At 44.4% G+C, this 27,832-nt stretch overlaps 1 protein-coding gene across 5 annotated transcripts; it reads right to left on the bottom strand.

The window, feature by feature from the left end:
- Positions 1-1,308: 1,308 nt before the first annotated feature.
- Positions 1,309-26,651, bottom strand: KEL (Kell metallo-endopeptidase (Kell blood group)). Of its 5 annotated transcripts, XM_033173562.1 has the most exons (20): positions 26,499-26,651; positions 26,050-26,196; positions 24,832-24,866; positions 23,852-23,984; positions 23,248-23,451; positions 21,651-21,775; positions 20,903-21,049; positions 19,576-19,641; positions 16,415-16,603; positions 14,869-15,014; positions 14,361-14,490; positions 13,592-13,702; positions 11,204-11,302; positions 10,161-10,238; positions 8,509-8,612; positions 7,652-7,762; positions 7,250-7,317; positions 5,629-5,795; positions 3,887-3,982; positions 1,309-2,738 (listed from the first exon to the last, which is right to left on the bottom strand). In XM_033173562.1, the coding sequence occupies exons 4-20, from the start codon at positions 23,931-23,933 to the stop codon at positions 2,562-2,564; spliced, it is 2,100 nt and encodes a 699-aa protein (XP_033029453.1). In that variant the 5' UTR covers positions 23,934-23,984; positions 24,832-24,866; positions 26,050-26,196; positions 26,499-26,651; the 3' UTR covers positions 1,309-2,561. The 5 variants fall into 5 exon arrangements, with proteins under 5 accessions (XP_033029453.1, XP_033029449.1, XP_033029452.1 ...); XM_033173558.1 differs by lacking the exon at positions 24,832-24,866; XM_033173561.1 differs by lacking the exon at positions 24,832-24,866 and having other exon boundaries at positions 21,651-21,772.
- Between the last annotated feature and the right edge of the window lie 1,181 nt (positions 26,652-27,832).

Here is a 27,832-nt window from a genome sequence, read left to right as displayed (position 1 = left end):
TCCCCCTGCACATAGAAAACCAAACGTCTGAGAAAATTCCAGCACAGGCTCCTCACAGATATCCTAGTTTTCAATGCGCAGAAGGGTTTGCTGTTTATTTTTGGAGAAGTTTTCAGTCATGCAATCACCCACCTATAATCTGAAGTGGGACACTTCCCGTAGTTTCACCACTATGTGTTAAGTTCTGAAGAGAAGAGAGTCTGGCTCCATGTAAGCCTCGCCATTTGAAAAGCAGCTTTGCTCAGTCTTTTAAGAATTCAGAAGGCTCCCTCCTGACTGCTGAGGGAAGTTGCCTGGAGGAGCTTGCCTTGAAGTTATACTGAGGAGGCGGGAGATGTCTAATCTCAACTACTACGCCGTCTCCAGAGGTTCTTAGAGCTAAGTGAAGTTACAGTAAAAAACAAAAGGGAGAGGCCTGCTACCAGCCTCTCACATCTCCTTCACTCTCATTATTAGTCAGAGGCCAGCTCCTCCATCTTTCTTCAGTCCTCAGGAGACAATTCTCAGAATTCAGGTCAGGGCCAAACTAGATGGGGAGAAATAGCAGGTTAAGAGAGGTGGTTTTTGTTGGCACCATGGCTCTTTTAGGAAAGAGCTAAACTGCCTCCTCATGTCTCACAGCCCCCTATCCTGGTCAGCATGAAAAGCCAAATCACACGAGCAGACTATTTTGAGATAGCTTTTTGCCATATGCTCCATTCCTGGCACAAATAGGCTCTTCTATTGAACTGCCTGGAGCCATCCTCTGCCTTCACCACTAGGTTCTGTTCCCCCCCCCCTTCCGACTCCACCCGAGTCACCAGGCATTATTGTGTTTGCATCCCATGAGTTTCAGGCTCCATGCCCAGCAAGTTCCACAATACAGTTGCAGCCATCTAGCAGTATTGAACACAGGTGTTTGGAGAGCAGGTGTGTTATTTGGCTGTGGCGCCGGATAAATAATTTGCTCCCTAAAAGAATGCCTTGAGAGGCAAATTAACAACGATTTCATCCCTTTTCCCAGAATGAACATGAGTTGGCAATGCAATAGCATCCATATGAAATATACATGAAGACTATTTTTTCCCTTTAATTGAAACTGTGAGCCTTTTGTTTGTTTGAACTACACCTTGATTAAAATTTGCTAGATCTTCAATGGACCAGATATTTGCTTCGGGGGTTGAACCCACAGACCAAGTGACAACCTGTTGATTAGGCCTCCAGGTGATGGAATAAAGACAACACAATTTCACTCCCTTTGACACATACAAAATCTCAAGGCTGTATCTCATATATATAAAGTGTAAATAATAAAAAAAACATTTAGGAAACAATGTACATTCATCTAGGTTCAAGTCAAACATCACACCAAACCTTAACTTTTCATGGTTTTGGTGCGATGTCTAAATTGACAGGCCATAATTTATTAACAGTCAGCAAACCAGAGTTAGAAACCATGGTTTGAAATGGGTTTGGAAACCATGGTGTTCCCTAACTATAGTTTAGCACAGTCTAAATTCACAAAACCATAGCTATCACCATTTCTTTTATCACTACACCATGGAGGTGGAGGAAGACACATGAAGCTGAGGGGACAAAAGCAAATAAGCAACTTTAAACTATGGCTTGCCTTTGGGGATTTAGAAGATCAAACCATGGCAGGCCTAGTTCTCAATGAAGTGGTCAACTTGTGTGTTGAGCGTACGACTTCAGACTTCGATGATGGAATACTCCTTCATATAGAATAATCCCTGAATTTATGAAACTAGCGTGTAAAGGAGAAGGCAAGATGGAACTCTGTTCTAGTTTTCTATATGGAAACAAATTTTTGTATGGAGAATAAGCAGACACATGAACCCTTACTTGCATTCTGAAGTAGTACAGACACAGATTTACCACTTTAAATGAGAGGGGTAGACAGTCTATCACAGCAAAAAAAACAACAACAAGTCCTGTGGCACCAAGAACTAGGTCATGGTTTGGGTCTAAGTTAGCACATCTTATGTTTGACATGAATTGAATCTTAGTGTCTCATTGTTCCATGGGGTTATAGTCAGGACTTTTTTTTTTTAGCCAGAACTTGGCAGAACTGAGTTCCAGCACCTCTCAGGTGGGCGCCATAGCCATTATAAGAGAACAAAGGAGGCGTTCACGGTTCCGGCACTTCTTTTTCTAGAAAAATAGCACGGGTTACACTATTCAGAAAGTCTCTCACTGTTATTTTCATCTTTGATTAGAAAAGAGCCACTAAACACAGTCACCAGAGACTTGCCAACTGATCTTCAGTTCCTCAGTTCCAAGTTGTCCCTAAGGCCATTTAGGGTAAAAAAAATTTTTTTAAGAAGTAGCAAATTTCTGCAACACAGTATCTTCTCTGTATTCTCTTCCTTCTTGATGGAATCTTCTTCCACCTTGACCACTTGGATGGACTTAGCAGAGGAAGAAGGGGCATTGCACATGGAAGGAATGGGGTAAGTGTCTGCTGCGCACTTCGCTGACACCACCGAATCCACATGAGCCCTCAGTGTCTGTCTCCATCTTTTTGCACCAACAGTCCCACATGCTCTTCAGCATCTTTTTTTTTACCAGATGTGGCACCTCACAGCTGGATTCACTGGTGATTTACTCGGACAGTGGAAGTGCCTGGAGAAATCCTCGCTGTTGCTTAGGGACCCAAGGACACGGAGTGGCGGGGGGCTGTGTGGATCTCTGTGCAAGAAGGTTTGCAGTCCTTCAGGGCTCTGGTGCCCACACATTGCCTGCAGAGAAGATAGGTGTGTGAATAATTGACCTGTGGTTAACAAGTGAGTCATTTCTCCTCCTTCACATTCCTCTATGTCAAGTTTCCGCTCAGCTTTCGTTGTGGGATAGAAAGCTTGGGGGCAGAGGAACCACACATATTCTAGAGCAAATTGGCTTGTGGAATTTCCATGTAACGTAAAGTAGGACCTTTAGGTCCCGATAGCTGCATCAGTTAAGGTCTTCTTTCACATTACATGGAAAGTCTAGCCTTGAGAGAAGCACCCAAATAATTATCAGCTCTTTGGGGTGGTATTGTACAGGGGAAATTGTCCATGTTCGTTATAGTTATCTGCTCCACCGTGGTCTCTTGTCAAAGAAACAAGTCTTGGAGGTTTTCGTCAGGCTTCAAACATTACTTGAAAAGATGTTAAGCCAGCTCTGAGCAGCAAAATCTACACTGGTGGAAAACACCCATGTACAGGGTGAGTCCTTTAAAAGAGGCCTCATGGATACAGAGTACACATGTTCCACAGGGCCTCTTTTAAAAGACTCACCCTGTATAAATGTTGTTGTATGGCTTGTATGGGTCCAAAGCAGACAAACTTTTTTTCTGTCGAGGACCATATTTTTTCAAGGGTAATCTGTGGGGAGCTTCGTGCAAGTGGTGGGAGGAGCGAGAGTTGACAATGGGCAGACAAAAGGTTTTCTGCATTACATTAATCTGGAATAAAGATTACCCTGCTTCAATTTTCACAATGACTACCTCAGATTAGAATTCCCAATCCCATGCAGATCTACTCAGAAGTAAACCCCACTACATTTGATGCAGTGACTCTCAAATAAGTAAAGAGATGAAAAGCAAGTGAAATTAATTCCTTTCTGACTTTAGTGTGCTGTACTATTTTTTGAAAAATTATTTTTTATCATATAAAATACTGCCTCTTCTAATTGTTCTCAAACTACATCAGAAGCAAAAAACAGTTTTAAAAGCTCAGGAGAAATGAAGAGCGATTGCTGTTGCCCTACAAAAAATAGTTTTGCACTCGCTTCCAATAAGCATGAAGGCAATGTGCAAGGATGTGAGAAGTGAGATGGGATTGGTGTAGCTAAAAGCCAGCCAGAGCAAAACAGAAGAAACAAGAAAAGCTAGCAAAGGGTACATTACATGGGCAAAGCTCATGAAGAAGAGCTGGTGGTGTGAGACCTCAGGCCAAGGCAACTTCTTCACCTCTTTATGTTTTTCCAACCAGTTCTTATATGCCTGTGGGCAAAAGGGGAGAAAAGAAATCTCAATCACAACTCTCAAAACACATTTCCCTATTTCAAGCATGACTTTCCAACAGCATCCTCTGAATGAGAATCCTCCTTTGCACTAGGACACCCAGAGAACTTCAGTGGTTACTGGGAAATGCACTAGGAAACTCTGCAGGGATTTGCTCCTGCCTGTTCTTTCCTGGATCCTTCTGGCTGTCTTCCTCCCCTACCTGTTGCAGCAGTAGGGACTTTTATGGAGGGAACACCTGCCATTAAAAAGAAAGGCACTGGACCTTATGAGTTGCACTCTGCTCTTCCCTTGTCTGGCTGGAAGATGCCCAGCGGGAAATGGAAGATTTGAGGTCCCAGCATCATTGCAGAGCCCCTTGTTATGACCTCTCATTCCCCAAGGGAGAGAGTGCCCATCGGCAGAGTAGGAAATAGGACTCTGTTTGCTAAGTCTTACAGGTTTGTTCTCCATTTCTCCTCTGCTCCGCCCATTTTGCACGGTTCTATTGATTACATCTGCATATAAGCTTGCCCAGTGTAATCAATCTTCTTTTTGTATCATCTTCATCATCATCATCATCATCATCATTACTGTATGTATTGTATGTACATATAGGCAACAGTTTGACTTCACCCCTGGAGGCATACTCCATTGTCTCTCAAGACAGGTGGATACCAACAACAGCAATGTACTGCCTTAGACTACACAGTCTTAAGGCAATTTACATCATAGAACAGAAAAAAGATCTAAAAACACAGACTAAAAATGATCATATATAATAAATTCAAAATCACAAAGAAGTTGGCATTTTACATGGAGTTTTCACTCCAAAAGAGCACTGTACCCAAACCACTGAACACGTGTACTTGGGTGAAATTGTGTCTCCGCATGAAAATCTCCCCCACCCAGTTTTTCTTAAGATGAAGGTGAAACATCTAGCAGCAATGCTAATGGACAACATCATTGAGAGCAGCCACTAACACTCTTAAGATGATAAATTAAGATCCATGAAAGCGTGGAAACACAAATACCTACTCGCTGTGGGGTAAACAATTAAGAAAAGTAAGTTCAAATGGATTTAGCAAGAAGATATAAAAGAAGAAATGAGGTGGACCATAGTGGGGTGATGTGAAGAAGACCACCTAAGAGACAGTGGCAACAAGGATATGTGGAGAGATAAAACTGTGGAGAGTATAAGAGCCTAAAGAGTTAAGTGCTCTGCTGTGACGCACTGGTCACTGTGTGGGCAGTTCACATACGGTCTTTGTCTGTGTGTGCTGTTCTTCTTGGTTTCGTTTTCACTGACCGGAGCAGTCATGGAACTGAGCACTCCGGGAGAAGATTTATTGTTTTTGTAAACAAACTCAGCTCGTTAAGAAGACAACGCTTCTGTGAATTATTGCTGTGCTGCCTTGGCAGTTACACACAAGTTTCCGCTGTGGCTTTGAACTCTGCTAATAGCCAGGAGTTGCCAGGCACAGAAAGCAAAGCAACGCAACGCAAACGTGCCGGACCCTGGTAAACGCTACAGATTGTGGAACACTCCATTTCACAATCTAGCAAAAACAGCATGGAGGAGGAGGTGGCTGCAAGTGAGGACTGTGGAATACCTGCAAGCTCTGATGGTTATCAGATTTTGGTACCTGGTAAGCCATGGCAAGTCCCCCAGTATCCGCTGCATTCTCCAGGAGGGTGAAAGAGCCATTGATGCTGTGGCCCTTCAGGGAGTAGCTCTCGTACTGTTTCACAAGACAGTCTATACGTTGTGCCAGTGTTTTCATATCACAGGCAAGACAGTTCTCGGGTAACACTGTGAACCAAAAGGAAAACCAGGATGGTTAAGTCCCAAGTGGTGATCACCAGCAATGTGTTCCCTGGAAATCGTTCACTAGGCTAGAGTTCACATAATGAGCCCATGATTTCCATTAATTCCTATGGGGAAATTATTAATGCGTTCCTGACCATGGAATTTTGCCCTCCAGAAGCCAAAATAAACCAGCAAAGCCCAGAAAAAAATGCTCTCTGATTTGTCTGATCGCTTCCCGTCCCTCCCTCAGTCAACCAGCAAAAGGCAAACAAGGGAAAAATGCTCCCTTCTTGGTTATCTGAATGTGGAGTGTGTGTAGAGAACTTTGGGTACTAGTTGCTCATGTTTGGATTAAGTGAATTTTTTCATAGTGAATGTTGGTAAAGCAAGACCCACATGTATAAGCTCTATACTCTGTACAGTCCAGGGAAAAAAGAGGGAGGGAGAACTGTATCATCTATCTCAGGCTTCCTCAACCTCGGCCCTCCAGATGTTTTGAGACTACAATTCCCATCATCCCTGACCACTGGTCCTGCTAGCTAGGGATCATGGGAGTTGTAGGCCAAAAACATCTGGAGGGCCGAGGTTGAGGAAGCCTGATCTATGTGGTTACAAACAAGTCAAGGCTGGACTTCGTTTCTTCTTGGGCCTATATAAATATAGAGTCTACACAAACCATTTACCATTCAGAGCTCCATTATTATGACATCATCAAAAATGGAAGATGCCGGGGGGGGGGGGAAGGATCTCATTCATCCTATTTTTGTTCCTCCATTTAATTGAGGTGCTTGTGAGTGCCAAGATAGGGCAGCTTTAAATGTGCCTTAGGATGGGTTGGGACATGAGCTGGATTGCTTCTTGAGGAGGGGATTCAACTAAAAGGAAGGCAAAGGGGTGAATACAGAACTTGCTGGGTTTTTCAGTAGATTTAAATTCTGTCTTAACTTCAGAGTCTGTAAGCTTGTCAGTTTGCATTTTACACTTTTGGTTCAGAATTGCTAACTGGCTAGCTACCCAATGTACTTAAGCCTTGGCTACTGCTTCGTCTCTGCAAAGCACACTGGGAAGGGGCAACGTGTGATGGCCAGGAGAAAGCTGCTTTCTCCCCTTCCCTCTGCTAGCCACTTTCCCCACTGCTGGGGTTCCAGATCCACATTGGTGAAGGAATAAACATGGGTTCGGAACTCTGGCCGGAGCAAAGGAGGCTGTGGGTGGGTGGAAGGGCGGACAAAACCTGAGGGAGAAGGGTTAAGGACCTCCCTCCCACCTGTCACTTCTCCAATGAAAGTTGCCTCCTTCCAAAGCCACTTTGCAGTTGAGAAATTGGTGCCTTGGGTTTCGGCACACAGAACAGCTGGGTAATAATGAGTCGTTTTGTCACTTAGGGAAGTAAAACCCCACAAGTTCAAATTAACGGAAGGTGCAGCAGATTACCCACAATGCCTCCCACTACATACCATAATCGTAGAAGGAGTGCAGCAGTTCGTGCGCCATGAAAAACCCCATGGCTCCAAAGTTCACCGCACTGAAAAACACACAAGACAAGGGCTTAGCGAAACCTCCATGGCTTGTAATCTACAGGCTGTCTATGTGGGAAGCCTGCAAAACATCAGCAAAGGGCTGCATGCTTTGTTTCCCTCCTTGTGGACTCCGTATTCTAAGTAAGGTTACAGTTGTTTTTCAGATTGTTGAAAATAAGCATGGGAGAGCCATCATTATTTGTGCCCACATTTCTGTCTCGCTACTAGACTTTCTGATCAAACTGCTTTGGCAGGTGTGTGTGTTTTTTACCGCTATTTGCAGCATAGTGCAATGGAAGGGCAGCAGTTCTGCGAGCAATTCTGCGCCACTTTCCTTACCTGGGAAATTCAATATGGAAGAAAGGGTTGCGGAACATTCCAGCAGGGAAAACGACAGCGTGACGCCTCAGTGAATAGTATGAATGAACGGACCATGGGGGAACTTCCCAACTGGAATAGAACGTTAAGGGGAAAAAGATGGCGGTGAAGGCAGGAATGACTTGGGCGATGATTTTTATTCCCCATCTCGTCCCTCCTCACCTACTCAACTGGTCTCACCTTAGTAGTTACACTTAAGTACCAGTTCAAAAAGAGATGCACTCATTACATTATAGCCAAAACACCAAGGGATGAGTTGGAATTGTGAATGAGCTATCATGGGAGCTTTCATATCACTGGAAGTTATCTCATATGTGACAATTTGTCACTGAAGTCCTCTCTCATATTCCCCTTCCTGCCACCAAGTGTTAAGTCATTAAGTACATCCGATTCAGGGATGTTTCTAAAATGAGCCCTATCTGAACGACTTTTGGCAGTTCCAAATTGTTTGATCTTGTTTCTGCAGTGGCACTACTGAGTTAGCAATCTGCTGGACATTCTTCAGACCACAGAGCATTTGCCAGCTACCACCTATGTACATTGGTTCAACTACAGTGTAAAAAAGATCTTGATGCTGCCACATATATGTGCTAGTGGATTAATACAAAGATGGATAATTAATGCCGTAGCAAATTGTAACGTGCCAGTCCTGGAATTAATTTTTGAAACTCTCCATATTAAAACAAGACACGTAGAATGGGAGTGAATCCACAAAACTGTGAAGGGACTGAATGGAGCAAAGTCAGTTCTCCTTGTTATGATTCGCTGCCTGCCTTGCATTCACATAATCTCTCCTTCATCGTACAAGAAGAACATACTTATCCTGTAGATGGGGATTGATGAGTCTCAGGGAGAATCTCTTCCTCAGAGACTTCAGGCAGGAAACTACATTATGGAAAAAGTGATCTTCGTAAATCTGCAGCTGAAGGAAAAATCATGCAATAGGATTAGAAGGGGAGACGGAACAAAATTTATTGGCACTCTCAATATACAGACAAAATGTAAAAGTCAAGTGCATTAAAAAAGCACTAAAAGTTTATTGAATATATTGTAGACGAGTCATTTTAAAATACAGCAAAATATAAAACTATGGAACGCAATAATAAAATATAATAGTGACTGAAAGACAGGTGAAAGTAAGACAAAACAACCTGTTGTGGATTAATAGCACCCCGAGGGCACAATACAAAACCCTGGTGCGCAGCTTGCATAGTGGATGAAAACTCTGGTTTGCAGCTCTTGCTGCAGGCTGGTGCAATGAAGAGGCTTGGGCTGGGCCCATTTCCACAACTTGCAGGCAGCTGGGTTGACTGGATTCAGCAGATCCTTGACTAGCTCACCCCCCACCCCCCTCAACACTCCATTTTCAGAGTATATGCTAGTGGGAATATCACCTGCAGTAAAGGGACCCCTGACCGTTAGGTCCAGTCGCGGACGACTCTGGGGTTGCGGCGCTCATCTCGCTTTATTGACCGAGGGAGCTGGCGTACAGCTTCTGGGTCATGTGGCCAGCATGACTAAGCCGCTTCTGGCGAACCAGAGCAGCACACGGAAACGCCGTTTACCTTCCCGCCGGAGCGGTACCTATTTATCTACTTGCACTTGACGTGCTTTTGAACTGCTAGGTTGGCAGGAGTCACCTGCAGTAGCTTCAATCAAATAGTTTAGATGGGCACAGCCGGGTGTTCCATGGTAGTAGAGACAGATATACACCCACTCGCTGGCAGAAGGACCCCACTGCCTTGTCCAATTCCCACCCTGCACAGCGAACTGTAGGTTTGGATTGCTTTGTAAACTGACAAACATTTTTCACTCATAAGGCAACTATTAATAAACAGATTAGCTGCTCCAGCGTGGAACCTGAGTACGCAGTGTATCAGGCAGGCTTGTCTGAATATGGTTTCATGTTCATCTGATTTAAGCAAATGCTGTGAGAAAATCCTCCAATCACCAGACTGTTAGGATCTAAGCAAAAAACATGCTCTAGTTGAAGTTTCCAAAAATCCACTGTAAATTCCTAGAGTATCCAGCCACACATGAACAAAATATGCCTACTTCCTGTTTTTCTTGCGCTGGATGTTTTGAAACTTTAACTAGAGATCTCTCAGCATCAGCAGAGGTGGCAGCATGGCTTCTTTCTTTCCCCCTAACTGTGTTGGCAGCCTGGCCACCATTTTGCATCCTTCCCCCACAGTGCCCCAGAGCTAGCATCCTACTGTGTGCATGTGGGTGGGAAGGTACGGCAGACGCCGTTAAAAATGGTTGAGGAGTATTTGAGGAAAATGTCTTCAGAAACTCAACTCTCTTGGGGAGGAGCCAATGAAATAGTAGCCACAGGCTGGATTCAAATGTCACTGGAGAACCATGAAACAGAGTTCCAGGGCAGTGAAACTGAAACCTTCCTGTGCCATGAGAACATCCCTTCAGGAGGCAATACCATGGAATTGCAAGCAATGTTTGATCAACCCACCTCTTGATACTCATTGTCAACTTCATCTGTTTGGAGGATGCTCTCTGGGTAGCCAATCTCCACCTGGAGGCTATAAATCTAAAAATACAAGAAAATTATCAAGAGGACTGATGTTGTTTTGCTTTCAACATCCAATGACACCTTTTAAACTATATACATGAATGTCAGGCTTGGGGAAGTCTCTCCCTCCCCTGGTGGCAGCAAGAAGCAGGCAGATAACAAAGATAGTCCTTCCTAATGAGTTTATTCAGTCAACATGGTGAGAGACAAAGAAATCCAGTCATTCCCCATTAACGAACGCCGCGTTCTGCACTCTTAACAAACGCCGTGTTCTGGGAGAAGGGGGGTCAGTTATGCTTTCCAGTGACGAGTCAGCTGGCTGCTGTGCGTCCCCCTTCTTCTAATACCTCATAACTCTGCTGTTCGCCTGCGTCTGAGCTGTGATCTTCCTCAGAGCCCCGCTGTAATTTAATACTGCCTTCCCCTTCTCTGGAAGCTACAAGAGAAAGGGGGGGGGCGATTTCCACCATTCCTCCTCCTCTTCAGTCCAGTCCCTGACAATGAATATGGAACGTAAACAAATTCTTTCTCCTAAGATTTATATACGTGACTATTACTCAAGGCCTCCCATATCCCTTCACTAAGGTGGATAATGCAAGCTCAGCAGTACGCAGACCTCTGTCAAGGACTGTGGGGCTTGAACCATAGACCTTAAGAGTCCATTGCTGGGACTTAGGCTGGTGAGCAATCTAGGGCTATGTAGCTTCAAGCTCAGATACTGAAGAAAAGGAAGTATGTAACATCATTCCCTGTGACTAGTAGACATCTAGTGAGGACTAGTATAAATACTAGGAGCCTGATCAGCTCTTGACTTGTCAGTAAATTAACACTTCTGCCTGCTACATTCATGGCTCCATCTGTGGCCCTAACCACTGATCTCAAGGACTTTGAGCTGGAGAACACAGTTGTTCGCCATATTTGGATTCTCATGAAGCCACATACCCACACCTTGTCCTCATAGCCATCCAGGCACACATACATACTTTCTCCTTGGCCTCTTGGCGGGACTGACTTCCCATCCACTCCACTTGATCCAGATGGCTGTGGATGGCATCTCGGATCTCAGAGAACATCTGCTCAGCCTGGCCAGAGAAAATAGGGAAATCACACGATTAAGGAAACACATCAGTTGCATTTAGACATAATGCTACACCACAGCATTGAGAGCCAGTATGGTGTAGTGGTTAAGAGCGGTAGACTCGTAATCTGGTGAACCGGGTTCGCGTCTCCGCTCCTCCACATGCAGCTGCTGGGTGACCTTGCGCTAGTCACACTTCTCTGGAGTCTCTCAGCTGCACTCACCTCACAGGGTGTTTGTTGTGGGGGAAGAAGGGAAAGGAGAATGTTAGCCGCTGTGAGACTCCTTCGGGTAGTGATAAAGCGGGATATCAAATCCAAACTCTTCTTCTTCTTCATAGTTTAGTGTTACAAGAACAAACATCAGGTTCACGAGCCTCCCATGAAGCTGCAAGGAAAGGACTGGAAATTTTGCTTCAGTTTTCCTGTAACTATTGTTTGTCATTATGTTTTATATATTCTGTAAGCTGCCCAGAGTGGCTGGGAAAACCCAGCCAAATGGGCGGGGTATAAATAATAAAAATATTATAACTATAATTATTTACAGACCTGGACAAATTGTGTTTAATCTTCTCGGGGGTGAAGCTAACTTTAAATCATAGGGTGGTATTCAATTAAGTTTTATTCAGAGCAGACCCAGGGAAATAAATGAACATGACTAACTTAGGGCTCTTAATTCCAATATGTGCACTCTTAAGTAAAACTAAGTTGACTAGTGCCAAACATTTCTGATCCTGTCTTAACAAAATAGAAAATTCTTTCCAGTAGCACCTTAGAGACCAGCTGAGTTTGTTCTTGGTATGAGCTTTCGTGTGCATGCACACTTCTTCAGATACCAAGTGTGCATGCACACGAAAGCTCATACCAAGAACAAACTCAGCTGGTCTCTAAGGTGCTACTGGAAAGAATTTTCTATTTTGTTTCGACTATGGCAGACCAGCACGGCTACCCACCTGTAACTGATCCTGTCTTGTTTCCCTAAGCCATAGTTAACATTAACATCAGTTCAGGGTTCATACATTACAAAAAATGGTGGTTAGTCAAAATGGAAGCAAAAGCTTCATGCTGGACAGGAAGAGGAAATGGGGGGGCATAATTCTGAGGCTCCCCATTGCACATAACCCTAAACTATGGTTCAGCCAAAGTCATTGCCATAGAAATGCTGTGTCACTGGCATTATTATTATTCATTTCATTTCTATGCTGCTTAATATTTGTAAAGGGGGGGAAATCTCAAAGCAGTTTACAACCCACATTAAAACATCAAAATAAAACATTCCACAACAAAGCATTACTGGAAAAAAATCAAATATAAAGTATACATTTAAAGACAATTAACATCCATCCAAACATAATTAACAGGAAACTAAAATATCCTAAACATTTGTTAAAAACCACTACAGGGGAGGTCAGTTGTAGAATGCACATTTAGCAGAGCAAAGTTAACAAAAAAAATATCTTAAACATTTCAAAAGAAAGCATTACTGAGTGAAGTCAAATAAAAAAGGAACATTTGAAACAGCATAACTAGCAAAATAATAAAATATTCTCATAAGCATACAGCCTATCATCTACTGGTGTAGGGAAATGCACCCTGTTTTACTGATCTCGTTAACCTGCCTCATTAATTCAATATCATTCAACATCATACTGTACTGTATCAGCCCACATGGCCTGGCATACCATACAATATTATAACTATAATTATTTACAGACCTGGACAAATTGTGTTTAATCTTCTGGGGGGGTGGAGCTAACTTTAAATCATAAATAACCCAGAGATGCATTTTAAATAAAAGAGCACATTCTACTCATGTAAAAACACACTGATTCCTGGACTTTCTGCAGGCTGGGTTGAGAAGGCGATTGGGCCGCATCTGGCCCACAGGCCTTAGGTTGCCTACCCCTGCCCTAAGCCATGCTTGGTATAGAATAGTGGATGTGAATTCCTTACTCTCCAGCGGTATTCCCCCTGCCAAAATGTGTATTCCCCAGACCAGTCAAGAGCAGCCATTGCACTTAGGTATAATAATAATAATAATAATAATAATAATAATAATAATAATAATACAGTTCTAGAGGATGATCTGTGCCAACAAATTTGGGCACAGAATCTGGCTACCAGCCAGGTCGTCTTGTGATCTTTGCCTAAGAGGAGAGAATTTAGTTTAGACTTGTCTGTAAGATCGGCAAGCCTCTTCAGCAAAGGGTCGATGGTTTCTCTATGAATATTAGGCGAGAAGGACAGCAGGATAAAGGAAAGTGAATCTATGTCTCGCATTGTTGAATACCTACGAGATCCTTGGCCTTCTGGGGGAAAGTCTCCTGCACAACCATCTTCCCAAGTATAGGGCCAAAGAACATGCTGGTCTCACGTAGGCATTTTCTCCAACGCTCAGCTCTTACCTAAAATGGAAAGAAAGAAAGAAAGAAAGAAAGAAAGAAAGAAAGAAAGAAAGATGACACATGGCACAATCCACTGGGAAGCTCTCCTGAATAAGTCCAAAGATGATTAAGAGCTACGCAAGAGTCTGCTACAGCTGCTTATGCCCCCTACAACGCTGACATTAAAATATATAGCTTTGGAAAACGAGAGCAAATGCTGAGCCAACCCCCCCCCCCGCATGTATGCACACACACATTTCTGTGGCTCCATTCAACCCATGATCCTCGCTTCCTTGAAAAGTTCTACATTTGGGGCTTGTCCACAATCCACTTTTGTAGTTCCGAGAAAGCATGGGTCCAGCTGGTTTTCTGCTTGACGCGCACTTTTTAGACATGAGTCCAAGCAGTTTCCCCCTTGCCCTGCTCCTTTCTGAGCAAAAACCCGCTCCTTAGTGTTAATTGGAGCAAACATCTATCTGGGGAAACCCAAATTGCTGTTTGCTCCAACTGCGCACTAAAGAGCAGTTTTCCCTGGGGGAAAGCAGTGGGACAACAGGAAGTGTGGCTGAGCCTTTCATCCCTTCCTTGAGCGCCAATGCCCCTAATGCCCAAGTGGAAGTTTCTAAGCGGAACTTCCAGCTCACTGTTAAAATGTGGGAGATAAAGGAACTAAGCTCACCATTTCTGAGTTTGTTGCCCTACTATTCAACTTGTCTGTCAGTTCCTGATGAGCTTCCTCAAACTGTCTGTCGAGAGCTGGGGACAGATTCCTAACCAGATAGAGTATCATGTAGATCTGTAGTACATCCCTGCAATAAAATAAAATAAAATAAAATAAAATAAAATAAAATAAAATGTGTGCAATTCACTTCATCACAGGTGTATTTCAAATGTGCAAGAATAAAAAGGCACAGGTATGAACAGAGCTTTTTTCAGCTAGAACTCACAGGAGCTTGGCTCCAGCAACTCTCAGGTGAGCACCAATGCCATTCTAAGAGAACAAAGAAGAAGTTCATGGTGAGCTCCAGCACCTCTTTTTCCATAAAAATAGCACTGGGTATGATGTTTACAGAACCCTAAGAGAACGGGTTTTCAGTTACTCAGTGGCACTTCTGGCCCTAACTATTCCCTTACCAAAAAGAAAATCACTGCACACCACTGTGTAGTACCACACACCAACTCCTCACCTTTTGTGCTGCCATTCTCCAATTAGTTGCGACATCCCTTTCAAATATTCCATGTCATGCACAGCAACTGGATGAGACATGTTCAGCTGCACCGGGTAGAAAGCAGCCTGGAGGCACAACAGCCAATCAATGGCAGGAGCCTTTTCCTTAAAAGAGTTTCAAACAGAATTAAATGATTTTACAGGGGGAAAGAATTGCAAAATGCCCAGTAAGCATTGCTTAGTGGTGGTTGTTGAAGTGAAAGGCTCATACTGTGGATGGATGGATGAATGAATGAAGAACACACCATGCACTGGAATGGGCAATCAGATCCTATGCCCATGTTCATGTGAAAGTTAAATAGTGCATACTTCCTTTTAGGGAGAGGTAAATGGAAACCTACTCAGAGTAGACTCATGAAGTGCATGGACATGACGAACTTAGGCCCATTAATGGGTCTACTCTACTGTAAACAGAATTTAGTTGGATGAAGCCCATAAAATAGAAAGCACCCACTCAACCCTCGCAACTAGAACATGAAAATCTTATTTGGAAGTGTCTCAGTAAGATGCTGTAGGTTCCGTTTTTTCAGGTTAAGAACGTGGAAATTCTGGAAATGTTCTCACATGCACAAAAGCGCCGCTCTGGTTGTGGAATTTCCGGGGTGCAAACGGCACCCCAGAACAGATCGTGTTCGCAACCAGAGATACCACTGTATAGTCGAAACCCACTGGGTTCAATGGCAGGCAGGATTGCCAAAGTCATTTTTTCCGGAACCCTGCCCACTTCCCACCCCCTTTTATATTATTATTATCGTTATTATTTTGCTATATGCATAAAGCTGAACGCGCACAGGTTAAATGCAGTAAGTCGCAGGCTTACTGTATAATGAGTGCAAAACCAAAAGAAACTTGCTGGAGCAGACCAAAGATCCTTCTAATGTAGAAGTGACCAGCTAGATGCCTCTGGGAATCCCACAAGCGAGGCATGAAGGCAGTTGTACTCCTCCACTGACTGTTTGCCTCTTAACTCCAGTTTTTCCAATGAAGACTACCTCTGACTCCTCCTTTCCCAGGCCCATGCATCTTCTCTTTCTCCTTCCATGGCAACCAGACACCCTTCTACTTAGCCTGCCTCTCTAGGATGTAAAGAAGACTCAACTGATCACTGTCAGCCATTTCACAAACCTCCTAGTGCATTATAATATAGATTACTCATGAACAACAAAAAATGGAACAATTTCGGGTGGGGGGGAACCAGTATGTCCTGTAAGGACAGCCAGCGTTTGTCCACAGACAGCTTTCCAGGTCAGGTGGGCAGCATGACTAAACCGCTTCTGGTGCAATGGGACACTGTGACGGAAACCAGAGCACACGGAAACGCCGTTTACCTTCCCGCCACAGCGGTACCTATTTATCTACTTGCACTGGTGTGCTTTCAAACTGCTAGGTTGGCAGGAGCTGGGGCAGAGCAACGGGAGCTCACCGCCAACCTTCTGATTGTCAAGCCCAAGAGGCTCAGTGGTTTAGACCACAGTGCCGTGTATGGCTGCAGGATGTATATATACCTGCAGCTCCTTGATGGTAGTGGAGTAAAATAGCATCCGTTTTTCCTTTCGCATCTTCAAGGGCGTAACTGCCTTCTGGAGGTTGGAGATAAAGGAGAATGCCAAGGCAATGTAAGTGGTGGTAACGTCTGTACGCCCTCCCATCAGGTGTCCTAGCTTTGTGAGGTACTGGAAGTACAAACGCAGAACCTGTAAAAGAAACCTTGCCGTCAAACAGAATCTCCATCTCTGAGCCATTTGATCCATTACACCAAAGAATAAAACTCTTCAGACACCTCCTACCCTTCCCTGGGCCCTTTACTATCCACCTGTCCTTGAACTCAACCCGTACTTAAGGTCAAGCACTTACATATAACGTTGGTTTCTCTGGCCAAGATAATTTGTAGCAATGCAGACATGGGGTAGTGACACATGCCTTTTAGTTGCGTGTCGAGGTCCTCAAGCCACCCCCCAAGAATTAAACACAGAGACATATTTTTGTTTGGGTTTTTGGCAATAATTTAGGCCACAACTTTATTTAAAATACAAATTCGGTGAGTGGTTGCGTAGGCATTGGTTCAGACTATCTGTCCAACCGGGACAGCTGCTGACCTCCAGTCAGCGTCGGGAGAATGCAGCTGGGGAGAGTTAAGGAGGCTGGGGACGGAACCTCCCCCTCCCCAGCGGTCCCGGGGGCTCTGACTACGGCCCTAGCCCCCGACCGGGGGTTCGGACAAAGCATAAAAGCCGCCGGATTCCTTTAACGGAATTCCCTGTACCAACATCAACATGATTGCGGAGGTGGGGCCTCACCATCCGAGCAATCCAAACATAACCAATGCCTAACCGCCAACCTTACAAGTTGTGACAAGTTGCTACTGCAGTAGGCGAAAACCAAATGGCAACAGCCAATCAGCCAGATGGAAAAATTCCTACTGGGCCCCTGCCACAAAGCAGACGACCCCATGACAGGCAGTTGCAAGGTCAAAGCAGAGGCCTATGAAAACAGGGGGGGGCAGGTGGGTGATCCGAAGCTTGAAGCCAAGAGAGGGATCACCCTGCGTGCAGAGGATTATAAAGGGCGCTGGCCTGTCCATCACAAATTGTTACATCTAACTTTGCCCAGTAACTCCGCCTGACCCAATCCTAACTAAGGCCAGTGTCCGGCCACTCCCCACAGGTCAATTTAGTGTCTTGCTAGGCCCCGACCGCAACACGTGCTCTTACCCAAGGTAGAACCCGATTTACACCTTGTTTGGATTACTGTAATGCGCTCTATGTGGGGCTGAAAAGTGCTCGGAAACTTCAACCCGCTCAAAGAGCTGCAGTCGGATTGTTGGCCAGGGCTGGTTATAAGGAGCATACGACTCCCTTGTGAGAACAGCTTCACTGGCTACCGGTCTGTTTCCAGGTTCAATTCAAAGGAAAGGTTGTGACCTATAAAGTCCTACACAGCTTAGTTCCAAGCTATCTGAAAGACCGTATTCCTTCATACGAAGCTACCCAGGTTTTGAGATCTTCAGGGGAGTCCCCTCTCTTGGTCCCGCGACCCTCACAGGCATGCTTGGTGGGGTCCTGAGAGAGCTGCTCCCAGAATTTGGAACTCCCTCCCTAGAGAAGCTAGACAGGCTCCTTCCTTGCAGGTGAAGAGACTTCTTTGTTCCACCAGACTTTTGGGAACTGGCTGCTTTTAATTCCAGGGCAAGTGCTGTGCTGTTTTTAATTGCCAATATTGGTATGTTTTAAACAGATTTTATATATGTATATAGTTTTAATTCTATCAGTGTTTAATTTGCGTTTTAATAATGGATTTTTCTATCTTGTTTATATCTGTAAGTTGCCTTGAGTCCCGTCAGGGTAAAAATAAATAGATAATATAACATATGTCGCCTGGGGTCCAAAACCAAGTTCCTGGCAGTGGGACCCCAGGCATCTTATCTCCTGTGCCGCAAGGTCAACCTGTTAAATGACGAGCAGCTAGCCTGTCACCTCCTGCTCTTCAAGCACTGCCACAGCTGATGGCCTGAAGATGGCACTGAAGATATAAGTTACAGGTAGGTAGCCGTGTTGGTCTGCCATAGTCGAAACAAAATTAAAAAATTAAAAAATTCCTGAAGAAGTGTGCATGCACATGAAAGCTGATACCAATAACAAACTTAGTTGGTCTCTAAGGTGCTACTGGAAGGAATATTTATTTTATTTTATTTTATTTTATTTTATTTTTACTGAAGATACAAATACCACCAGGATCAGGTGACCCCCCCCCAGCCAATCCAGTTCTATTTGGCCCTGTAAAAGCCAACCTGACTCTGGCCTGACTTCCCCATATGTGCTGCTTTTGGAATTTCCATTTACCTCCAGACTAGCAGCCCTGGCACACAGGCATGGGCGTAGCCAAGGGGGGCAGGGAGGGGCAGCTGCCCCCCTAAATCAATAATAATAATAATAATATTGGGTGGCTCCCAACAGAATATTAAAAGCACCAAACATTAAAAACTTCCTTAAACAGGGCTGCCTTCAGATGTCTTCTAAAAGTCAAATACAGTGGTACCTTAGGTTAAGAACTTAATTCGTTCTGGAGGTCTGTTCTTAACCTGAAACTGTTCTTAACCTGAGGTACCACTTTAGCTAATGGGGCTTGCCGCTGCTGCTGTGCCACCGCCACACGATTTCTGTTCTCATCCTGAAGCAAAGTTCTTAACCCAAGGTACTATTTCTGGGTTAGCGGAGTCTGTAACCTGAAGTGTCTGTAACCTGAAGCGTCTGTAACCTGAGGTACCACTGTAGTTGTTTATTTCTTTGACATCTGATGGGAGGGTGTTCCACAGGGCGGGCGCCACTACCAAGAAAGCCCTCTGCCTGGTTCTCTGTAACCTCACTTCTCGCAGTAAGGGAACCACCAGAAGGCCCTCAGCACTGGATCTCAGTGTCCGGGCTGAATAATGGGGGTGGAGGCGCTCCTCCTGAGGTTCTGCCCCCACATAACAAAAGGCCTGCCCCCCCCCCCGCAAAAAAAACCTAGCTATGTCCATGCCCACAGGATATGTTTGCACATGCAAATACACTTCCTCAGTTCTCAGCAGTTCCATCCATAACTTTTCCAAACAATGGTTTCTCATACAACACCAAGGCAGGCTGGCTGTGAACCAACTGTCTATTTTATGTAGGACCTAACATTTTACCTGGGAATAAGTCCCTGGTTTCTTGAACTGTGTTTCTGGAGGCAGCTCAAACTCTGGATGGTCAATCTGAGAGAGGAAGACATGGACGGAATAAATATGAATGTCATTATAGATGGGATAACAAATGAAATCAATAGCCAGAAGATTGTGGGGGTTTAATGATGCCAAAGTTGCAACTCATAAGGGGAGGGGAATACGGTAAATACTGAACTCTGTGGAAATCCCTCCAATGGAAACAGCAGAGCCCGTAGCAAATGCCTACCATGTCAGCGCATGCTGTTTTTAATTGCATTTGCACAGATGGTGATTTGACATGTATGCACACTGCACACATGTATACAGTGGGGTCTGCCCAAGTGCTCCCTTATCAACTCAAGTCCAAATTGTACCACAACTTGTACTTTCTCAGCTCTCTGTATGCTTGGCTGTATATTGGACAGCACTGAAAGGTAGACAGCTCTGGACCTGCTCATTGGTTTCTGATTCGCAGTTGTTTAAAGGCTAAACAAGGCTGCTGAAATGAAGGCAGCTAACTAGGAGCAGAGTGTTGGGTGAAAGGGTTGTGGGCTCAGTTCAACTCGAGTTCTAAAAACAAAGAGCTAGCCAAGGGTCAGCAAACTTTTTCTGCAGGAGGCCGGTCCACTGTCCCTCGGACCTTGTGGGGGGGCGGATTATATTTTTTTTTGGGGGGGGACCCGCCTCTCCCCTCCCTTCTCCACAGCACTGGATAAGCCCCCGTGGCTGCTTACCTGTGCCTTGTGAGCGGCATGGGCTGGTGGCGGTGGTGGGGGGACGATGAGCAGCGCAAAAGGGTAATCAGCCAACTGCAGCTCAACAAAGCTCAGCCCCCTTCCTCCTCTAGGCAGGGCAGGGAGAAGCCCGGAGGAGGGAGGGAGGAGGCGCTGACGCGGTGTGGGTGAGGGAGAAGGGGGGAAATGGCGCAGCCCAAACGATCAGAATCCCCACGCCAATACATGCGGCGATTCCCGGACCATCCGCGGGCCGGATCCAGAAGGCTATTGGGCCGAATCCAGCCCCTGGGCCTTTGTTTGCCTATCCATGAGCTAGACTCTGAATATGACCAGTCAGTGGTGCCTTGTTCTTTAATTCTAGCTCTGTTTCTTTTGCACTTGGCTCAGTTTGGTAGATTTGTGAATTCTCTAAAACACAAAACAGATTCAGAACTCTGCCCACCCACAGCAAGCACTGACTGGCAGCATCTCTGCAGGATTTCAGGCAGCAGACTTTCTTAAAATGTTCCCCTATAGGGCTGAATTTCTCATGATCCAACTCTGACATCCAACTTTTGCCCCCTGGTGTTCCCTACCTGGATAATATTGTTGCTTGGATCAGAGGCATTGGGTCCCACAAATGCTATAAAGAAAGGGAACGTGTTGTATTTTCCCATGAGTATCTGAAGAGTCTGGTTAAAATCTGTCTCCTTCCAGGTTCCTGTGATATTCCAGCCACCAATCTGAGCAAAGACAAAAATGAGTTAGGTTTTCCAAAATGTCAAATAAATTCCACTGAGTGATGTATGAGAAATCAATGTTTGACTGATGTGAACGTTATGATCACTTTATCAGTTACAAAAAGAGAGAGTAAGATTGTGATTACTATGGCACCATCAATATGCATGGAATTTTGCAGATTAGCAAAAACCCCAAACTAAGGAATCCTTTCCCAAAGCTCTTGCAATCTAAATTTCAATAGTGGGAGGCGCTGAAGGAGGGGAAGAGATAACGGTAACAGGGACAAATGAGAGCAAATGCCAAAAGGTGCATTAGTCTCAACTTGAGATATAACAGAAAATAAGGGTAGAAAGATAAGATATGGCACATTGTAAGGAATGCTGGTGTTTTGTGGATACATGCCAAAAACGAATATTGATACAACCTACCAAACAATCACCAGCTCATTAGTGACGTGAGATACAGATTGTTTATGAGTTGAACTATCCAACTTTCTTGTTGCTTTATTCTACTGCTGATAGGAAGGGGATGGACCTAGATATGTTCAAGGGCCTATCTGTGCAAGTGTGGGGGGAAATGTTCACTTCTGTGTGCGTTCATCACCTTATCTATGAGCTCCTCCAAAGGCTGAGCACCTCGAGCTTCAATCTGTTCTGTATTCATGCAAGAGGTGTAAAACTGTACAGCCTTCTCCTTTGCTGAGCTGTTAAACCCCAGGTGTGGCTCTTCTGAGGAAGAGAAGGCAGGTAACATACAAAAAACGGTCGGAAGTTAACAAGCTGCCTGCATCAGGCGGAGCAAATTAACCTGGAGATGGCAGAAGATAAAATACACAGTGGAACAGCAATGCTGGCAGTCTGGTCAAGAGACAGAACTGCTTTTAGTCATCCTGCTTCTTGACCAGTCTCTCTTCTGCCTCTTGTCTATACAGTATACATAGCCAAGATGGGCTGCATACTACATTGGCAAGAAGGCAGTAGGAAGGTAAGGGGACGTGTCATTGCTAGTTCTGAAGTCTAGACCCTGATGGGGAATTTTGCCAGTTGTGGCTTCTACTGTCACTGTAGTATTGTGACCTGACGGTGCTAAAAGGGCAACAAGGACCAGAATGCAGTGGGTGGCAATGATGGGGCTGAATTTCAAATGTAGCATAGAACAAATTACCATATATACTTGAGTATAAGCCTAGTTTTTCAGCACATTTTTTGTGCTGAAAAAGCTGCCCTCGGCTTATACTCGAGTGAGGCGGGCGGTGGGGGCGGCGAGAAAGAAGCCCTTTCTCTCCACTCGTGCCGCCACCCGCTCTCCCCAGTCAACCATTCCTTAAGAAGTGTACAAGAACAGCGGTTCTTTACTCTCCCCAGGCAGCTTGTTCCATTCCTGAACTGCTCGCATAAATGCAAACTCGGCAAAGGAGGAAGAGGAAGGAGCAGCCCAAAGGGCTGCTTTCGGGCTGCTTGTTCCTCCTCCTCCTCCACAGCGGCAAAGGTGAATCGGCTTATACTTGAGTCAATAAGCTTTCCCAGGTTTTTGTAGGAAAATTAGGTGCCTCGGTTTATATTTGGGTCGGCTTATACTCGGGTATATATGGTAGCTATTTCTTATTAGCTATAAGAATTCCAGCCGTCTGCTTAAAATTGTGCAATCAACGTGGCCAACGCTTTGCACAGCTCCATGATTTAAAAAAAGGACAAGCAGCTAAACTGCAAAACATGCAATATAACTTTTGACAGTGAGGAAGACATCAGAGGGAAGGAAGGGGGCAGGAGGAATAAATATAAGCAGGAATTAAAAGGAATGGATATATGGGCATGTGACAGTCACATGTGCTTAGGCTCAGTATATATTAAAAACAACCCCCCTCCCTTCCCCTTAAAGTACATTTTGGTTCACCACATCAAAACAGCAGGAAAATATTACCTAGTGGTGGCATTACAACATCAAAAATTAACATCTAAAATGGTTCTGCGCAAGGTATGGTTCTTTTAATGATGGATGGATGCACCAGTTAGATAAACCTTCTTATGATGGCGTAGGGTGAACATTATTAGTGCTAGTGGTGCATGTGTGTTCTTGTGATGGATGATGTTTTGACACATCCAATTATAGTCCTATTGGAATTGGTCCCCGTCCCTCCGCCACAATAGGTGTCAGTAAAGGATTCCAAACACAGCAGCCACCATCTGTCTCTTGTTCCTACCTAAGAGCCGCCTCATGATCAGCTGGTTTTCTTCCAATAGCACATCAAAGACATTCACCAACGGCATGTTTAGCCCCCGCGTATGGTTAGCTTCCCAGTTGCCACAAGTGTAGCTGTAGAAATCATCACAGGGATCAATAGTGTTGTTGAGGGAATTCCGCAACCTCAGCAGGAAAGCAAGGCATGTTGCAGTGTTGCATGTTTCTGGAGAAATGTAGGGACAACGTTTAGCAGAGAATAGGCAACGGCTGTAGGGAGGACAGGGGAGTGTGCAAAATCAACGTTTTGCTCAGGCTTGTGCTGACTTGTCAACATAAACACTAAATCAGGGTTGAGGAACTTATGCAGTTACACTCCAATTTCCATCAGCCCCAGCCAGCATGGCCAATGGTAAGGTGTGATGGGTGTTGTAGTCCAACAACTTCTGGATGGACCCAGCTTCCCCAATGCTATGCTAAAACCATGGTTTAGCATTACATGTGGACACAGCCACTGGTCCCAGCCACTGGCTGCCTACATTTCAAAGGGAGAGAACAAGTGATAAGGGGAAATCCCTCATATGGACAAGAAAGGAGTAAGTTGGAGGGAAGGAGTATTCTAGTACCTAGGTTACGTGTAACAGCGGTGAAGATAATGACTAGCAGGAGGCCAAGGAAAGTGATGAACAGCAGAGCACAAAGGAACATGGTTTTGGCTTTTTGATGTCTTTTCACAACCTCTCCTGAGTCCTCATATGCCTGAAATTACAAGAAAAAAAGTATTTGAAAACAGAGCCATCACTTCTTCTCGCTTAGGGGATGTGGTTGTGCTTTTTTCTTCACATCACATAGAATGTATTCATGAAAATGCTTACATGAATGTTTACAGTGTTTGGAACATCACTTTGTAGAACAATATTATTATTATTATTATTATTATTATTATTATTATTATTATTATTACCTCTGCTTCATTCAAACTTCTGCCATTGTTTTAAACAATCACTTTCCCCCTCTTAAGGTCTTTTCTTCTCATTCCCATGCAATAGTTTGTTGTTGTGCAAACTGCATTGATTTTAGTTACAGGTGGGTAGCCGTGTTGGTCTGCCATAGTCAAAACAAAATCGAAAATTCTTTCTAGTAGCACCTTAGAGACCAACTGAGTTTGTTCCTGGTATGAGCTTTCGTGTGCATGCACACTTCTTCAGATGCACACTTCAGGTATCTGAAGAAGTGTGCATGCACACGAAAGCTCATACCAGGAACAAACTCAGTTGGTCTCTAAGGTGCTACTAGAAAGAATTTTCGATTTTGTTTTGCATTGATTTTTCCTCCCTACCCCCTCCTTGACTTCATGCAAATCCAGAATTGTGATAAGGCACCCTGTGGAGGTGGGAGGGGGTGATGCACAATGACATTCTTACAATTTATTTATTTAAGGGAGAAAAGTCCAAATTCATGTAAAAATTATGTTGCCCGTATGTGACCCATTCTGTGCCTTCACTCGTTTGGAGAAACAAATAGCTCCAGAATATCAGCAATGCCCAAGTGCACTGAAGACAGCCCCAACAGAGATCTGAATGATTTCAAGACTTCCAGAACTTACCTTGGGTTGCAACTTGCAGTTTTTTCATACTCGCCCTGCAACATTTCCAAAGAAGAAAATATGGATACCCTTATGAATCTCTAAAACCCCATTCTCATACCCAAGGATTACTGCCTGAGCTCTCTCTCTCTCTCTCTCTCTCTCGCACCCGCAATTGCGCATTTTGGAATTTCCATCCTGTATTCTGAAAGTTGCATTTTAAAATGCAAATACATTAAATGCAATATTTAATATCCAATACAATCCACCGTGGATCATCTGGCAATACCAGATAAAAAGCAACAATATTTACTGTCCAGATAAGCCCCTACTTTGTGGGGTGGGAGGGTCGCCAGGTGGGAGGCAGGACACTGGAATTTTGTAACCATGTATGTGCGAGAACATGCACAGAGTCAAGATGCATCTATCCCACCACTCAAATATCTAACATCAAGGAACCTGGGAAAGCAAGCTCAACCTGAAAAACTCTAGTGCATGTGTGTGCCTGCTAACAAAATTGTTAAAAGGTATTTCTGGCATCTCCCCAAACAGAAAAAGAGTTATAGCGTTCTACAAGAGACTGGTACCAGAAAACAAGATAAACAGGGACAGTTGGAGTGTATCTTTGACATAAATCAAATCTTTGGAAAACTAGGACATAAGGAAACTTAATAGACTACTCTATAATGACTGCACAGGTGCATCAACAAAAAGTGGCAATTTTTTTAAAAGAGTAAAGAAAACATTGCATTCATATATCTCTTGGAGCGGAACTATTCTAAGAATACCCATTGCTTAATTTCGAGAGAGAGAGAGAGAGGGAGGTATTACCATAAAATGACAGCCTCTGGCCTAATATGGCTGTAGATGGTCCAGGGGGGTGGAACGGCATTCTGTACATGCTCAAATGCACTACCATCTTAATTATTAATTAATCTGTCCTAAAAAGCTGGGCCTGGCATTGAAAACACACAAAATTCATTCTTGACCTGTGGATCAGGATGCTGAAAACAAATACTGTTTTGAAATTTCAAATTCTGCATTCCAAAACTCACACCGTAAGATCTTAATGTCAGAGGTCTAGGAAAGGCCGTTTTAACCCCTGACCCAAGTTATTTTTGAGCACGCAGACATGTAGCCTACTAGCTGGGAAGATACACAAACAGAGGAGGAAATGCAATTGGATAAAAAAAAAAAATTAAAAGCACAGAAAGAGAGAAAAGCTGACTTTTGTACTACCTGCTGTGGAGTCCTCATGTTTTCACTGTAGAGTCTTTAGCGAAATGTGTGCTCCTGGAGATTTCTTCCTTCCTTCCACCTTCCCCTCAAGGGCTTGCAAAGAATATCATTCCAGATCAGAGACAAAGCCTTCCTTTCCTTCCCTAGCTGGAGGCACAAAGGAGGAGGAGAGGCAGAGAGGGTTGGTCAAAATAACATCCTACATGAAAGCAAAACCTGGAAGCTTCTCTGCCAACCCTCCCCTTATGACAACCCTTTCCTCCTGGAACATACAGCAGGTCATAGCCACTTTCTTTTCCCTGTGATGGAGCTGCCCACAGTTTCCTTCCCTCTTCCTGCAGCGTAACTCCATTGTCTGAGGATGGATTCAATACTGCATGCAGCCTTCCCTGCCTCTCTCCTTCCCATGCACAGTTATCTTGTGGGTCACAAACATTTGACGTTCATACCTTGGCAGCCCGTGGCTCACACTATCCTTCTGCTGCCTCTTGAGTCCTGCCCATCTTGCAGCAATTTCCTGCGCCTGCTTCGGTCTGATATACGGGCTGCTGCATGCTGCTTGTTTCAACCTGCTACAATGGGGCCCTCAGGCCTCTGTTAATAATCAAAGTAGGAATAATGGGAGGTGTGAATTCCATTGGACCTTCTTTTTCTCTTCCGCTCCTCCTAGAAGCAGTGGTAAGCTAAATGCAATCACCCAGGCCTTCCAAGTGTCCCTATTTTCCAGGGACAGTTCCGGATTTACAGAAGCTGCCCTGGTTTCTGATTTGATCCCAGAATGTCCCACGTTTCCTTAGGATGTCCCTATTTTCATCGAAGAAATGTCGGAGGGTACGGAGCCATGGGCGTAGCTGGGGGGGAAGGGAGGGGCACCCAAATCTACAAAAATACATAGTAAACCCAGGTTCTGGCCCTCCCAACAAAAGGCCTGCCCCCCCCCCCAAACAAAAATCCTGGCTCATGTATGGAGTTATGCAATCCCAGAAACAAGGAGATAAGTAGCTATTCAACCTTTAGAAGACATCTGAAGGCAGACCTGTGTAGGGAAGTTTTTTTTAACATTTAACATTTTATTAGGTTTTTATATATGTTGGAAGACACCCAGAGTGGCTGGGGCAACCCAGTCAGATGGGCAGGGTATAAAGGCGACGATGATGACTGAATAGGATGCCCCTATTTCCTTCGGAGAAATGTTCAAGGGTATGCATACTGTCCAAAAACAATATTAAATCCAGCATTTGGGTAGCCTCTCTCTGTACTTTCCCTTCTCTGAAGATCATTTTGAAAGCATTATGAGCGGGTTTTGTTTTTCTGGTGGGGGTGAATCCACTTATTTGCAATGGAAAGAGGCTTGTAAGACCTGTAGCTGGAACCAGCAAGTACTGTACACTGAAGGCTTCTGGGAGTGCTGAAGCTGAGGAAGCCATTGAGTTGTATACCCTTTCCCCTGAGCTTGGATAGTCTGGCAAATGCAGCATCTCTTACAGCAACCTCTTCCACGGAAGCAAATAAGCACAGCATTATATTTAACTGTTTTCCACAGAAGTTGTTAAGGCACACCTCCAAACCTCTCAGTACGTGCTTATCCTTGAAGTGCACATGGAAGCTTGTGCTTTTATGGTCACGAGATAAGGATTACTATTAAATACAGGCAGTTGTCTGCTATGCTGAGCATAACCTTCAGAAAGACTGCTGTTGGTTTTTTAACTGTGGCAGCTCCAGGCACCTTTGCAGGACAGCACAGGGGAAGTTGGTCAAGTCAGGCATTTGTAGCTGTCACCGA

This window comes from Lacerta agilis, chromosome 16 (genome assembly GCF_009819535.1).
Source record: "Lacerta agilis isolate rLacAgi1 chromosome 16, rLacAgi1.pri, whole genome shotgun sequence".
Taxonomy (NCBI): Eukaryota; Metazoa; Chordata; class Lepidosauria; order Squamata; family Lacertidae; genus Lacerta; species Lacerta agilis.
The sequence above is the reverse complement of the archived record's forward strand: the minus strand, read 5'-3'. Positions and strand labels throughout refer to the sequence as shown.